General features: G+C 44.9%; 2 protein-coding genes across 3 annotated transcripts in view; one reads left to right on the top strand and one right to left on the bottom strand.

Annotated features, from left to right (window-relative positions):
• Positions 1-15,978, top strand: part of LOC309337139 (TNF receptor-associated factor 1-like) — a 261,886-nt gene that overhangs the window by 84,555 nt on the left and 161,353 nt on the right. The gene's annotated exons all lie outside the window — the stretch shown is intronic.
• CLIC1 (chloride intracellular channel 1) overlaps positions 1-15,978 on the bottom strand; it is a 37,393-nt gene that overhangs the window by 1,306 nt on the left and 20,109 nt on the right. Inside the window, exons 2-5 of the mRNA XM_081853951.1 lie at positions 3,907-4,016; positions 3,617-3,742; positions 3,078-3,184; positions 1,420-1,601 (exon numbers count right to left, since the gene is read on the bottom strand). Coding sequence (XP_081710077.1) covers positions 1,420-1,601; positions 3,078-3,184; positions 3,617-3,742; positions 3,907-4,016 — 525 coding nt within the window. The remainder of the gene's footprint in view (positions 1-1,419; positions 1,602-3,077; positions 3,185-3,616; positions 3,743-3,906; positions 4,017-15,978) is intronic.

Here is a 15,978-nt window from a genome sequence, read left to right as displayed (position 1 = left end):
GATGAAAACAGAAATCGTGCTCCGGCGGCGCGGCGGCAGCAGGAGGCCCCATTAGCTAAAGTGGTGCTTCAGGTTAAGAACAGTTTCAGGTTAAGTACAGACCTCCGGAACGAATTAAGTACTTAACCTGAGGTACCACTGTACTGGACTGAATCATGAAACAATCCCTGTTCCCCTCACAGAGCTACAGTTCCCAGGGCAGTTTTTAGCCATCAATGCCTCTGGGAAGTGTAGCTCTGCTAAGGTAATAAGGGTCTCCCTGCAACGCTCAGCAACCATAACAAACTGCTTTGAATGTGTAGTGCAGCTGGGGCCATTGTGGCTGAAGATAATTTTTCTTTTCCCCCTGTAGCTCGATTTCAAGAAAGACCAGTGATTCAATTAAGCTCAAACCTCAGCCAACAGATTTCCACGCTGATATTGTGATAAGTTACCATATTTTTCACTCTATAAGGCACACTTTTCCCCTCCTAAAAAGTAAGGGGTGCGTCTTATGGAGCGAATACGCAGCTATCGCACAGCGATCCCTCTTGCTGTTCTGGCTTCAGCAAAAGCAACGCAAAGCCTCTTCAACAACATTTGATTCAAAATATATATTTTTTCTTGTTTTCCTTCTCTAAAAACTAGGTGCATCTTAAGAGCGAAAAATACGGTATTTCGAGAATCTTTCCACAGAGATGCCTATCTTTTTGCCATTTTGTCCTTAGAAGAATGATTTAAATTAAAACCCAGCCATGAAAAGATCTGGCCAGGTTAATTTTATAAACCGAGTCTTGGGGAATCTGAAGTCCCAATTTAACTTGCTGCGCTGGGGAAAGCCCTCTTTGTTATTCTAAAGCAGCAATGCTGCAGCAAGCAAAGGCTCTAACAGCTCAGAGAGCTGCTAGTGGCTGTAAAGCCAAACAGGATGTGTGTGACTGCTGCCATGGAAACAAAGGGGCAGTCCATTCTCCTTATTGAGCACAGGATGTGAGCTCAGTGTGTGTTGTATGGCCTGTACAGGATGTACATGGGTGGAGTTTGGAGTTTCTCTCTGTTTGTTGAAGAGAGCAGACATCTTTGACTGTATGACTGCTAAAGACAGGAATAAAAGCATGTAGTTAAATTTCTGTCTGTGTCTGATTCCCCTCCCTGGGGATATGCAGGGAGGAGGAGAAGGAGGAGAAGCAGTTGGTGTGTTTTTCTCACAGCCTGAGGAAAATCGCCGGAACGGACCTCGTGTGTTTCTTTCTGCTGGGAGTCGCCGGAGGGAGGTCAAAGGAATTCAGCCGGTGCCTGGAGAGATAGGCACATACCTCTGACCCGACCTTGAATTCTAACACTCTTAACTCCTAGATTCCATGCAATCCTCCTGGCCTTACGGGACGGGAGTTGGGGGTGGAGTGGGGCTGGAGGAGGAGCAAAAGAAGAGGTTTTCACCTTGACGATGTGAAGCTTGGGCAGAAGATTGCAGTCGGCCAACGTGAGCTCATCCCCATCAAGGAATTTGCGGCGGGACTGACCCTCGTCCTCAGCACTATTCTCGTCCACCTCCTCCGGCAGCGGCGTTGTCAAATAAACATCCAGGACCTTCAACGCTTTCAGCAAACCTTTCTCGAGATCTAAGAAATACGGGGGGGGGGGCGGGCAGGGGGAGAGGGGGGGAGGAATGAATGGAACCATTGAAAAGCCAAGGAGTGACGAGGGAAAACATCAGGAAGGGTTCAAGTAGCATCTAAGCTGGAAAGGGAGCCATTGGGATTTGAGGCAAGAGGGAGACACAGAGGGAGCCAATGGCATCCAAGAAAAAAAGAATGACAGAGCCAATGAGATTAAGGAATTAAGGCACCATCTGCATTTCAGGCAGTGTCCTGCCACTTTAAATGGCCATGATCCCCCCAAGGAATTATGGGAGATGTAGTTTGTTAAGGGTGCCTAGAGCCACCCTATTCCCCTCACAGGTCTACAATTCCCAGATTGGTTTAACGATTGATCCCCCTTTTCAAGGAACTTTGGGAATCATAGCACTGGAGGAGAAAAAAAGGTCTCAGCACCCTTTTCTTCATCTTCCAAGAACCTTGGAAGGGGAAGGAGGGAAGTCGTTGAATGTATCTGTATAATGCAGGGTGGATTGGATTTCAATCAAATCGATTTAAATCACAATTTAAGACAGTAAGACTAGATTTAAATCTTTTTTACAGGAAGACATTCTTGCTGGTATAATCTTAATATTTACAACCAAATGAAGGTTTCATTTTTGGAATAATAAATTTTCAGAGTAGTTTTTACAGTTATATAAAAAATTACTGACTTGGTTATACTATTAGAAATGCATAGACAGGTCATTATGAAATCATTGTGAGGTTTAATAAGTTGTATATTTGGACAACTTTTCTGCTGTACTTTATTGGAAGGAGAAAAAATAATCATTTCCTTAATAACAATTTATTTAACTGAAACAATAACATTATAGCATATGTATCCATGTTTGTTAACTGATGTGGTTAAACAATTAAAAAACAACAACTTAAGACTGAGTTTTAGCACACATGAAAAACTTAAAACAAATCCTTATTTCCTGATGAATAGCCTTTGGACTATAATGTAGCTTAAATAAAAAACTATCTTTAGAAAGATTTTTCCTTCAAAAGCATTTTATTTTAAAAATCCTATTTAATAAAAAAATCCAATTTTTTTAAAAATATGGGTTTTTTGTTTATTTATTTTTTTAAATCATTGATTTTTATCCACCTTGGTATAATGAAAGATGTTAATGTGGAAATGTAAAAAGTGGAAACTTTAATAAAAATTATGGAAAATAGGGGTGGGGCGGTTCCTCAGCACCCTTAAAAAGCTATAGCTCCTAGGATTCATACGTAATTACCTAGATGAATCCCACCCAATTTAATCGAAGATGCAAGCAAGCAGCAACTGAAGCCCATGGAGGAAAGAAGCCAGTGACAACGAAAGGCTATCCAAGTCAGTTCACTGAGAGGCCTGGGAAAGAAGGGGCCAAAAGAATTGAAAAAGACCAATCTGAGAATCAAAACACTTGGGAAGAAGCCGCCCAGTGAAGATTTGGGGGCCAAGATACTCACTGGAGTTCTGCCCCGGGTTCGAGTTCTTGATATAGGCAGAGAACTTGGCAAAGACGTCAAGGCCAGCTGTGTTGGACTCGGGGTTACGGGCAGCCAACTTGGGGTACCTGTGGGAGAGAAGGGAGATTTATCATCAACCGTGAAGCGGACTAGCTTAGTGGCAAATCCTACTAGAGAGAGCCAGAAACCCCCTTTCCCTAACCAGTTCCCCTAGATCCACAAAAATTATCGCAAAGCATTGAAAGTACTCAATAAACGGAGGTTCTGCCCCCTGCCCCTCAGCAGAAGCCTGCCCCCTTGAGGGGGTGATCTCCTAAAAAATGCTCATCATAATAATAATAATAATAATAATAATAATAATAATAATAATAATTTGTTATTTCTACCCTGCCCATCTGGCTGGGTTTCCACAGCCATTCTGGGCGGCTTCCAACAAAAGATTAAAAATACATTAAAACATCAGTCATTAAAAGCATCCCTTAAAAGGGCTGCCTTCAGATGTCTTCTAAAAGTCAGATACAGTGTCATATAATTCTTACTTGGGAGGGCAAAGGACCTCCTCAAGGAACTCTTCAATCTTGTTAGTGTCTGTATGAACCTCGGTCCCATACATCAGGAACGGGAGCTGACCTCCGGGGCATAGTTTCTGCACCGTCTCAGTCCTCCTACAAGGAAGAGAAGAAGAAGAAGAACATATTAGAGTGCTTGTAACTGCGAGAAGGACCCTGTAGCGAAGATAAGCGATGCTGGCCGGACGGGAAGATGCACGTGCAAGTCCATAACAAAAGGGAGGGTGCCCTAGGGTGCCCCTGCAGCAATTTCTACCCACCTCTTGGTGTCCACCGTGGTGACGTTGAAGGTCACACCCTTGAGCCAAAGGACCATGAAGAGTCGCTGGGAGAAGGGGCAGTTCCCGATTTTGGCTCCATCGCTGCCAGCCTGAGGAAATGAAACCAAAACATTGATATCTAAGCCTCAATTTAACTCTGCCATTCTGTAATTCAATGACTAGACCCGTCTTTAGCCTACTCCAGCTCGTCTTATGTACATCATCATCATCATTAAGTTGTGGGTGAACATATCAGACGACACAGCGATTCTTCAAAAACCTCTTTTTATTCACAGGCCAGAACAGAACTGAACTGAAGGGTTCAGCCAGCCTGCTTATATAGAGCTCCACTACAACGCAACAGTAACCATTTTCTGTAACTATCCAATCACTGAACGTCACTTTCAATCCCTTATTTGCATATGTGGACCTGAGTGTAAACTATCTACAGTATCCCCCTGCTGGCCAAGGGTGAGAACTTCAGTACATAACAATCATCATCATTTATACCCCACCCATCTTGCTGGCTTTCCCCAGCCACTCTGCTAGTTAATTCCGCAGCCTTGGGATGGTACTCAAAACGTAGCTTAAGTAATTCTGGAAACATAGCTAAAGTAATTCCTGCTGCAAGCCAGAGAGAGGGCAGTGTTTGCTAGACAGATAAAACTTTATTCGCATTAGCCAATGGCCATAGCAACAGTAAAACATTACAGTATACGCAGAAAAGGAAGTTTGATTTAAGAGCACAATTTAAAAGTTTGAGCACAATTTAAAGTCCTGAATCAGCCGTCAGTTAGTGGCCCTTATTCTGATTGCCCCTGCTATGAACCTAGCAACCTTTGCTGTTATCTGATAGGACAATTTTGATCTGATAGGAGAAAGGACATTGTGGCAATGGCTGAGTGCCCTGGGATGGTTAGTATGAGTGGGGTTTTCTACGAGAGTCAGAATCACAGCACTTTTACCAGCGACTTGGCCTTCAGGAAGCCACAAAAGCATGTAGGAAAGGGCTGAGACTGACTTGCAACTTGAAAATCCCAGGTATCAAAAAATGTTATTTATGTATGCCACTACTGCGGCCCGTGTTTTGCTAGCCCAGAAACTGGAAAACGAGCGAGGTTCCAACCAAAGAAGAATGGCAACTTAAGCCAACAGAATATGCGCAGCATGCAGGCTTAACATATAGAATAAGAGAACAAGAAGGACATACGTTTAGAGAAGATTGGAAAACGTTTATTGAATGTATAGGAAATAATGGTGTACAGCTGAAAACGCTGGCAGCATTAAGATAAATTGAACAGTGTAAATAAGTTCTGATGGATGTGATAATGGAATGCTGAATGGTATAGTTTTTGTAAAATATGCAGGGATTTATGATATGTAAAATGAGCTATGGAAAGAGGAGAAGGGAAGTCACTGATATCTTAAGGATGCAGAAATGAGTACTTTAAATTGTAAAACTGAAAACTTAATAAAAATGAGAGAGAGTCTGACTTTTAACCACTAGAGGGAGACAGTGGCATACGAAAGGCCATAATACCTTCCACCACAGTGAAATATAGTATTGGTTCTTTGCACTTAGAAATGTCACAGCCACCCAAAACTTTTTTTTTTTAGAAAAAAGAAAAAAACAGTCGCCCTGTTCCAAAGTGGCTGTAAATCACAGCCCTAGTGATCATCAGTTTGCCTGCTTTCTGCAGGTTTCGGTCTCCCCTGCAGGCTGGGAGCTCCTGCTGAACCTTGATCTCTGTTTAGCTTGCCACACAGGAGTCGCTAACTAAGCAGGTTTATCAACCGGGTTCTATACAAGTTCCTGGGAGGGCTCCAAGCACAAGCCTGCAGGAGGATTTCTCCTAGTCCAAAATGAGGAGAGAGACAGGAGGATCCAATAGGCAGTGGCGTAGCATGGGGGGTGCAGGGGGGGCCGGCCGCACCGGGCGCAACATCTGGGGGTTAGGGTTAGGGGGCGCAAATCCACGGGTTAGGGGGCACAAATCCATGGGTTAGGGGGCGCAAATTACTTGCCTTGCCCCGGGTGCTGACAACCCACGCTATGCCACTTCCAATAGGCCAAACTGCACTGAAGGGGGCACCGCGCTTAAGGAGGCGGCCTTAATGGCTCTGCTTTTATTATCTTTTACTTTAGATGCAATGTGCTCTCCTATAATGAGCTTAAAAAAATATTGAAATGTTGTTGTTTAGTCATGTCCGCCTCTTCGTGACCCCATGGACCAGAGCACGCCAGGCACTCCTGTCTTCCACTGCCTCCTGCAGTTTGGTCAGACTCATGTTTGTAGCTTCGAGAACACGGTCCAACCATCTCGTCCTCTGTCGTCCCCTTCTCCTTGTGCCCTCCATCTTTCCCAGCATCAGGGTCTTTTCCAGGGAGTCTTCTCTTCTCATGAGGTGGCCGAAGTACTGGAGCATCAGCTTCAGGATCTGTCCTTCCAGTGATCACTCAGGGCTGATTTCCTTCAGAATGGAGAGGTTTGATCTTCTTGCAGTCCATGGGACTCTCAAGAGACTCCTCCAGCACCATAATTCAAAAGCATCAATTCTTCGGCGATCAGCCTTCTTTATGGTCCAGCTCTCACTACTGGGAAAACCATAGCTTTAACTATACAGGTCTTTGTTCCCAAAAGACCAGAGGCTTTTTTGCTTGGTCTGATGGGAAAGGAAATTAAGATAAAGGACCAAAGATTATTCATGTATGCCACAGCTACGGCAAGGACTTTGTTAGCCCTAAACTGGAAATCACAAGAAGTTCCTACCATTGTGGAGTGGCAGTCGAAAATGACAGACGACGCGGAACTAGCCAAATTGGGGGGAAGGATTCAGGACCGGGACGACCAGAGATTCCAGGATAATTGGAGTAAATTTACTGAGTATTTAAAAGACAGCTGTAAAAACTTAAAAACACTAGCAGGACTGAAGTAATACCTATAATGTAAAATAAATAAAATGAGAGGATAAAATACGCCAAAGAATGCGACAAGGGATACCAACTGAAGGGAAGGAGGGAAGTCATGGCTTGGTAGAGCAAAATGGTTTATATGTTGATGTATGTATGAAATAAGGGACACAGGTGGCGCTGTGGGTTAAACCACAGAGCCTAGGACTTGCCAATCAGAAGGTCGGTGGTTCGAATCCCCGCGACGGGGTGAGCTCCCGTTGCTCGGTCCCTGCTCCTGCCAACCTAGCAGTTCGAAAGCACATCAAAGTGCAAGTAGGTAAATAGGTACCGCTCCGGCGGGAAGGTAAACGGCGTTTCGGTGCGCTGCTCTGGTTTGCCAGAAGCGGCTTAGTCATGCTGGCCACATGATCCGGAAGCTGTACGCCGGCTCTCTCATCCAGTAAAGCGAGATGAGCGCCGCAACCTCAGAGTTGGTCACGACTGGACCTAATGGTCAGGGGTCCCTTTACCTTTACCTATGTATGAAATGTATGGAAAGAAAGATTATGTAAAGAAAACAATAAAAAATTATTCGGGGGGGGGGGGGATAGATGCAATGTGCGACCGCAGCCAGAATGGCCAAACTTGTGGCAAGCCAGCACCTCTGGGGACAGTGGGCTGCATAGACAACAGGAATCTCTTATCAACAGTTGCCAAAGGGAAGAAGATCTCTTGCTCCAGTAACCCATACAGTCAGGGAGGAGATAAGATGAATCATCTTCCCTGGAGGATTAAGGCCACCAAACGTTGCCATGGAAACAGATGGGCTTCCCCAAACATCCTCCAGAAAGTTGAGTTGTCGCCAGCTAAACATGGTGCAGCCAGTTCCTACTTCGGCTACTTAGCAATGGTTACCCCTTTGCTGGCAGGCGGCAAGGGACAAGAAGTTGCTATAAAAATGCCCAAACAGAAAGGCAGGCGGAGCCAGCCATCAATCAAAATGGCCGCCGGACCTAAGAGCTGCTCCGCAATGTCGATTGGCTGTTTGTTTGTTGTTGTTTTTTTTGGCAATTCGCTATTCCCGTGCAAACAAAAATGAAACGAAAAACCCACACTTAAAATTTTTTGAAACCCTGACTCAGGTTGCAGAATACATTGTGCTGACATAACCGTCTCAATTTTTCGACTGTCACTGTGCAAGATATACTCAGGGTAGCAAATATAAAATATAAAATAATATAAAATATAAAATATAAAATATAAAATATAAAATATAAAATAGGCAGCTCCTGTACCTTTCATATTTGTACAGAAGAGGGAACTCCAGTACAACCTGTCATGCAAGCTACACGGGGCTTCTGAGCAAGTACTAATAAGTTTGCTTGAACTTAAATAATTAGATTTATATCCTGTCCTTCTTTGCAAAGGAGCCCAAGGTGGCAAACACATCCGTGATAAAACAAAACGATTTTAAAGAAAACAAAAACGTATTCAAAACCCAAAAAAGTATCTAAAAACATTTAAAAAAAAAAAATTAAACCCAATAAATATTTTTAAATGAGATTTAAAAAACACACACCCAAAAAACTATTAAATCAGCAGCAGGGAACTTGTGGTCCTTTAGGTGCTGTCAGGACACCTGCTATCAGCCCCAGCTAGAACTGTCGGTGGCAACAGCGAGGGATGATGAGAGTTATAGTCCAGCAATATCAGTTTTTCCCATCCCTGTAATTAAAGGTGTGAGAGAGCCTTGTTTCCTTTTGCATCCAGCCTCACTGCCAATTGCAATTTCGACAGGCATCCCAGTTGCACGAGAAGTTCCGATGGCAAGAAGAATCTGTCAATCCAGAGAAGAAGAAGAAAAACCTTTCTCCTTTTTTTTAACTTCCTAAATTTCCAAACAGAAAATTAATAATTTTAAAAGGCCGCAAGCGCTTTCCCCAGAACATTTTGCATACCATATGTCCCATACGTGGCTTACACCACCTTCCAAGAATCTTGGGAACTGTGGTTTATTGAGACTGCTGGGAAGCATCGCTCCGTGGCGGAGTAAACTACAGCTCCCATAATTCTTTGCAGGGAAGCCATGACTGTGCAAAGTTCTATACAGTGGTACCTTGGGTTACAGATGCTTCAGGTTACATACGCTTCAGGTTACAGACTCCGCTAACCCAGAAATAGTGCTTCAGGTTAATAACTTTGCTTCAGGATGAGAACGGAAATCACACGGCAGCAGCAGGAGGCCCCATTAGCTAAAGTGGTACCTCAGGTTAAGAACAGTTTCAGGTTAAGAACGGACCTCCGGAACGAATTAAGTACTTAACCCGAGGTATATGTAGCCAGTAGCCTCACCAACGTTTCCCACCCTAAATAATCCCCAGTGCCTTTTCCTAACCACTTTCTGCCATCGTGATTAATTGTTCTCATGGCAACCCTGCCCTTTCCTTTCTTCCAGGGACTAGCGGGTTTAAGTTTTTTAAAACAAAAAACCATGACTCTCTGGTTGCTAAATCGGGCACAGAAACAAAACAGCAAACCCTTACATGGGGGGGGGGGGGGAAAGAGAGAGATAGGCCCTTCCCTGGAAAAAGATGAAGCAAGAATGAGCCATAAAAGTGATAAGTCGGCCAGCTTCTGGAGAAAACATGTACAGAAGGATGGAGGGTGGAGATGAAGTCACATGATTTCCCGGTGGCTTGGCGCGGCCAGCCTAGTCTGATCTGGAGGAGACAAGAGGGAGTTCCCAGGCTGACATCATTCTGAGACTTAGAAGGGTTTTTAAAAAAAAAATACTAAGGAGATGTTCATTTCAGCCTTTGAACGGCAGCCAGGAAATTCCACTATGGGCTGTCAGAAGTTACTCAGCCACCCAACGCCCCCTTATCTCCACCTAATACATTCCGCTCTTGGGGAAGCCACGCTACATCCATTCCCAAGGAACCCAGGAGTCCGGGCCACAGACATTCAACCCCACTCTAAATAATTATGCCAGGAGAGGAGAACCTCACCTTCACTGGTCCTGCTGAAATGCACCCTTGAACTCCGATAAGGAATCCTGCTTGTCTGAATGGAGGGCACAGAGGGAAGGATGTCTGAACGCATGTAGAAACTAGCCTGCCCTACGAAGGACAATTCTCCATTTGTCGCCCTCCACACTTTTCCTCTGCTAAAAGGTAAAGGGACCCCTGACCATTAAGTCCAGTCGTGACCGACTGTTGGTTGCGGCGCTCATCTCGCTTTAGTGGCCGAGGGAGCCGGCGTACAGCTTCCGGGTCATGTGGCCAGCATGACTAAGCCGCTTCTGGCGAACCAGAGCAGCACACGGAAACGCCGTTTACCTTCCTGCCGGAGCGGTACCTATTGATCTACTTGCACTTTGACTTGTTTTCGAACTGTTAGGCTAGCAGGAGCAGGGACCGAGCAATGGGAGCTCACCACGTCGCGGGGATACGAACCGCCGACCTTCTGATCAGCAAGTCCTAGGCTCTGTGGTTTAACCCACAGCACCACCCGCGTCCCAAAAAACCATGGCCCTCAAAAGGCTGCCTGGGAGGGACTGTGGCCCTCAAGGTGGAGAAGGTTGCCCACCCTGAATTAGGTCCTACTCCACTTGGGACGCAGGTGGCGCTGTAGTGTAAACCACTGAGCCTTGGGCTTGGGGGTCGGAAGGTCCGCGGTTCGAATCCCCTCAATGGGGTGAGCTCCCATTGTTCGGTTCCTGCTCCTGCCAACCTAGAAGTTCAAAAGCACACCAGTGCAAGTAGATAAATAGGTACGGCTCCAATGGGAAGGTAAGCGGCATTTCCGTGCGCTGCTCTGGTTTCGCCAGAAGCAGCTTAGTCATGCTTGGCACACAACCCGGAAAAACTGTCTGCGGATAAACGTCGGCTCCATCGGCCAATAAAGTGAGATGAGCGCTGCAACCCCAGAATCGTCTGTGACTGGACTTAACTGTCAGGGGTCCTTTCCCTTTTTTTTAACCACTTCTCTTAGAAGAAACCAGGAATCCCAACACTTAATTTAACCTGCCGAATGCTACGCCCCTGGCCAGCGCTTAGTGTAGCTGAGGCGTGGTTGGCAACCATGCTAAGGACGGGAGACCCACCCTCAAAGTGGGATACCCGGCCACTCTCTTTATTCTAACCCCCTAAAAATGGCAGCTGAGGAGACGTCTTCATCACTACGGCTTATTCCCTTTCATGAATTCCTTCCAACCTTCGAATCCACTTGATCCCTCAAGCTCCTTTGAACCTGCAAAGGCAGCCCAGACCGTCAAAACACCCACCAATGAGACTGCCAGGTCTGTAATCTGAAAAGGCATCTCCTTCAGGGTGGAACCCTCTTCAGGCCCAAGGGCCACCGGGCAACTTCCGGGGGGGCCACAACAGTGGTGGGCAGGGCCAAGGGCAAAAGTGGAGCAACAGCTATGAATTTTTCCGTCCTCACAGAAGGCTGGTTTCAACCAATTCCTTCATTCAGGCAAGGAAGAGGCATAAATAGAGTTCAAGGACCCATTCCAGCCAGCGACAACACCAGCATTTCTGGAGAAATGACATTTTGCAGGTGCTAAATATAGGAAGAGGGGAAAGCAAAAATCGGGGATGCCTATTTCCGTCTCTCTCTTTTCCACCAGAGCACACACACACAGAAAAGACATTGTAAGGAGACTTTGTTCCCAAGCGCCACCCCTTTGCTCTCCTCTTAAAGCCAAGCCTGCTGGCACTCTTCCCGTCTCTAACCCAATATTTATGTATTTGCATTTCGCACCATGACGAGAGCAGCCGAGCTTAAAGCACACGTACAACATCTTCTGCCTGAAAAAGGGAAAGGGGGTAAAAATGAAAAACTGGAATGACTTTCAAATTTGCCATCTCCCCTTCTGACCAGTGTTACAAACTTAGGTATATAAGCTAGGCCTCAAATGGCTCCTTAAACCAAGGTTGTAGTCACCAAAACAGAATGTTTAGTTGCTATTTGGGGGCAAAACGGCTCTAAAGCCTTGTTTTCCGAAAGATGGACTGGCTGGGATTTGATTCTCAGTCGAACATCTGAGAAGCTTGCTCACAACTTTCCGACATTTGAGGCCGGATCAAGCAAAATTTATTAACTGCAGTTGTTTTGGTAGGTGGCGTTTTTATTTGCAAAATTGCTTTGAGGTATTCTATGGGAGAGATTCATAAATGGAATTCAATTAAACCGACCAACAAATGAATAAATATACTGTCTTTTTGAATTCCGCCAAAATGGACCAACATAGCTAAATCTTATAATTTTTTTATTGGTAGATAGGATGGTCAGCTGTAAAATGAAGGTGGGGAAGAAGGCAGAGGGCCTTCTCGGTGGTGGCGCCCACCCTGTGGAACGCCCTCCCATCAGATGTCAAGGAAATAAACATCTATCTGACTTTTAGAAGACATCTGAAGGCAGCCTTGTTTAGGGAAGTTTTTAATGTTTGTTTTGTTGTGTTTTAAATATTTTGTTGGTGAAACCCAGCCAGATGGGCGGGGTACAAATAAATTATCATCATCATCATCATCATCATGCATCTTTAATAGGAGAGGGGATTTCAACAAGTACAGCCTGCCATGCAGCTAGTAAAGGTACAGGATCCATTTCCCCTTTTGCATCTGGCTAACGTAACAGTAGACTCTCCTTCTTCCCTCCTCACCGCCAACTCAAAGAACCCAGGACTCCATATTCTAAATCCTCTTTTCTGGCTCCAGATTAGTTCAGAGTACACTCACGCCGGAATAATTTGCTGGGCTTGATAACGCTCTACCTCTGCCACAGCCTTTGGCCTAATCCAGGAAAGATACAGAAGCAAATCAGTGACAACCGACTCCAGCACACGCGTACAGTTTGCGAGAGCGTTCCTGCCCACACATGCACACACACCCCCAGCAGACGGTGCTCAGATCAATTGCAACTCGGACAATAAAAACAAGGGAATAAAAAGCCAAGAACAAGCTACACTGTGAGGAAATGTATTCCAGGGAACAGAGGGAGGGAGGGAGGGAGGCGCAGTTTCTGTTAGGTGCCACAAATATGCAGAATGCACCTGATGATTCAGGGAGATCCAGATTCTGCGCTAGGGTTAATAAATGCAAATAGTGCCACATTCCAGAAGCTGTGTGCACACCTGAGAAGGATGTGGCAAGCTGAAATGAGCGAAAGCAATGCTGCGGAGAGGACAGGACTTGCCCGCCAACGCAAGTCTCAGGGGCGCTGCAGCCCTCTCAGGGTCTCACTCTGCAAACCCTTTCTGATGGTGTACACCAGGCACAGGCAAACTCGGCCCTCCAGAAGCTTTGGGACTACAACTCCCATCATCCCCGACCACTGGTCCTGTTAAGCTAGGGATGATGGGAGTTGTAGTCCCCCCCCAAAAAAATCTGAAGGGCCAAGTTTAGCCATACCTGGTGTACACGGAGGAGGATCCGCAGAATGTCGATCATCCGGGCGAGCAAGCCCATAGCTGCCAACTTCACGGTACGATCATCTTTATTGTCATTGTCCCATACAGAACAACGAAATTGGAAAAAAAATATCTACATCAGACATTCAAAAACCAACAAGCCTGCTATCCCAGCTTGGTTAACCTCCCTAAAAAATCTGATACCCCATAATTAAATATAATACACTCCCACAGAGTATATTATGTTTAGGGAAGCTTTTAATGTTTAATAGGTTATTGTATTTTAGTGTTTTGTTGGAAGCCGCCCAGAGCCAGATGGGCGGGGTATAAATAATAATAATAATAATAATTATTATTATTATTATTATTATTATTATTATTAAGACTACCTTGCACTGCGTTTAAAACCAAAATCGCATTTGGATAAAAACTGTTTCTCAGGCGGCTAGTCCTACGCAAGGTCCCTTCCACAACTTTCCACGCAGCCAGAAATCCTGCGAGGAGTTCACAGCTGCGCAAGAGACCCGGAAAAGCGGCGTGCAGGTAAATTTGCTGCGAGCAAAGTAGCCAAATGCAAAAAGAAAAGGAGGAGAAGATGCTCCTGTACCTTTAATAGTTCTGTAGGAGAGGGAATCTCACTAGTGGCAGGGGAGGCCTGGTTAATCAGGGCAAACGGGGCACTGGCTCACCAACCTCAGCCTCCCCACACCTGGCTGTCATCTTACAACCAGGTCGGGAGTGGCACTATTTTGTCACCTCCCTCCTCCAGGGTTTCACTGCTGCCCCTGCAGAGCTCATCTTGTGCGAGGGAATTCCATGGTTTCTGACTGTGCCCTGTGAAGCGTAATTAATACCCGCCCTTTAACTAGCACTCTAGGTACATTACCTTGCTGTAATAACACCTAGTAACGCAGGTCAATATTATTATCCCCTGCGCTGAAGACAAGGGTGGGGACCTGTGAGCAATCAAAAGTAAGCTTGCTTTATTTCATCTGAGAGGTTCCTGGCTTGAGTCCTTTCTCTCCCCCCGCCCCCCCCCCCGGTATATTTTTTATTACATTTTCTATTTTACTTTTGAGAGTATTAATTTAAACAACCTTAAACTATCAGTGAATTTCCTTCTTCTCTTTCCACAGTTCATTTTGCATAACATAAAATCCCTGCATACTTTACATAAACTAAACCATTCAGTATTCCATTATTACATCCATCAAAACTTATTTATGCTGTTGAATTTATCTTAATGCTGCCAGCGTTTTCAACTGTACACAATCCCCCCCCCCATATACTCAATAAACATTTTCTAGGCCAGTATTGTTAGACCTCTATTTAATAGTTATAATAATAATTTATTATTTATACCCCACCCGTCTGGCTGGGTTTCCCCAGCCACTCTGGACAGCTCCCAGCAGAATATTAAAAGCACAATAAAACATCAAACATTAAAAACTTCAGATGTCTTCTGAAAGTCAGATAGTTGTTTATTTCCTTGATATCTGGTGGGAGAGCATTCCACAGGGCAGGTGCCACCACCGAGAAGGCCCTCTGTCTAGTTCCCTGTAACTTCACTTCTCACAGTGGGGGAACCGCCAGAAGACCCTCGGAGCTGGACCTCAGATGGAGGTGGAGACGCTCCTTCAGAGGTTGGATGGCCACCTGTCATGGATGCTTTAGCTGAGATTCCTGCATTGCAGGGGGTTGGACTAGATGACCCTTGGGTCTCTTCCAACTCCACAGTTATATGATTCCCTCCCCACCCCAAAAAAAAATTAAGCTGCTGAAGCCAATGACCAACACGTGTCCTACTTAAGAGTAGACCCTGAAGTTAACGGACATGGCTAACTTAGACTCATTAGTTTCAATCAATGGGCCTACTCAAGAGCAGGAGCTTAGTTGGGCACAACCCGTGATCACATGCATCTGTGGCATGGTCACGTGTCTGCAGAAGTACTAAAACAAAAAATGAAAAGGTCAGATTGCAGCTAAAAGAGAATAAGTCAAACACTGGTGAGCTGCAGTGCGACCGTCATCTGAAACCAGGACTGTTGACATTTCATCCCCCTAACATCTTGGCTTCTGTGTGATTAATGGATTAAGTTAAGTAATTTTAGCCGTTTATTGCAAAATGGCTCTTTTGAGACTGCTTCTCTGAAGTCTGAAATGGATTCAAAGAAATCTGCTTCAGACTGGCTTCAGGCCAATATTTGCAAGGTCTGATCCAGCAGGAATCTTCTACAGTGGTACCTCGGGTTAAGAACTTAATTTGTTCCGGAGGTCCGTTCTTAACCTGAAACTGTTCTTAACCTGAAGCACCACTTTACCTAATGGGGCCTCCTGCTGCCACTGCACAATTTCTGTTCTCATCCTGAGGTAAAGTTCTTAACCCAAGGTACTATTTCTGGATTAGCGGAGTCTGTAACCTGAAGCATCTGTAACCCAAGGTACTACTGTATATGACTTTTAGAAGACATCTGAAGCCAGCCCTGTTTTTACAAGTTGTATGAATGTTAAAAAATGCACTTTTGAGGAAATTCTAGCTTCAGCAATTGTAAACTAATGAAATGAAAATTAAGGTACAAGAAGTCAGAGGTGGAATAATGAAATAACTTTATTATGTTCAAGCTAAAACGTATAAGATGTCAGTTACAACACTTTGGAAATTAGATAACATGATAAAATGAAAGATACAATAAGTTTTGAAATAAGTTAACAAATTGCTGATGTTTTGTATCACAGAGAACGCAGGGTTAGGAAGATGCGGGGA

The sequence above is a fragment of the Podarcis erhardii genome, assembly GCF_964252035.2.
Source record: "Podarcis erhardii genome assembly, chromosome: 2".
Lineage (NCBI taxonomy): Eukaryota > Metazoa > Chordata > Lepidosauria > Squamata > Lacertidae > Podarcis > Podarcis erhardii.
The sequence above is the reverse complement of the archived record's forward strand: the minus strand, read 5'-3'. Positions and strand labels throughout refer to the sequence as shown.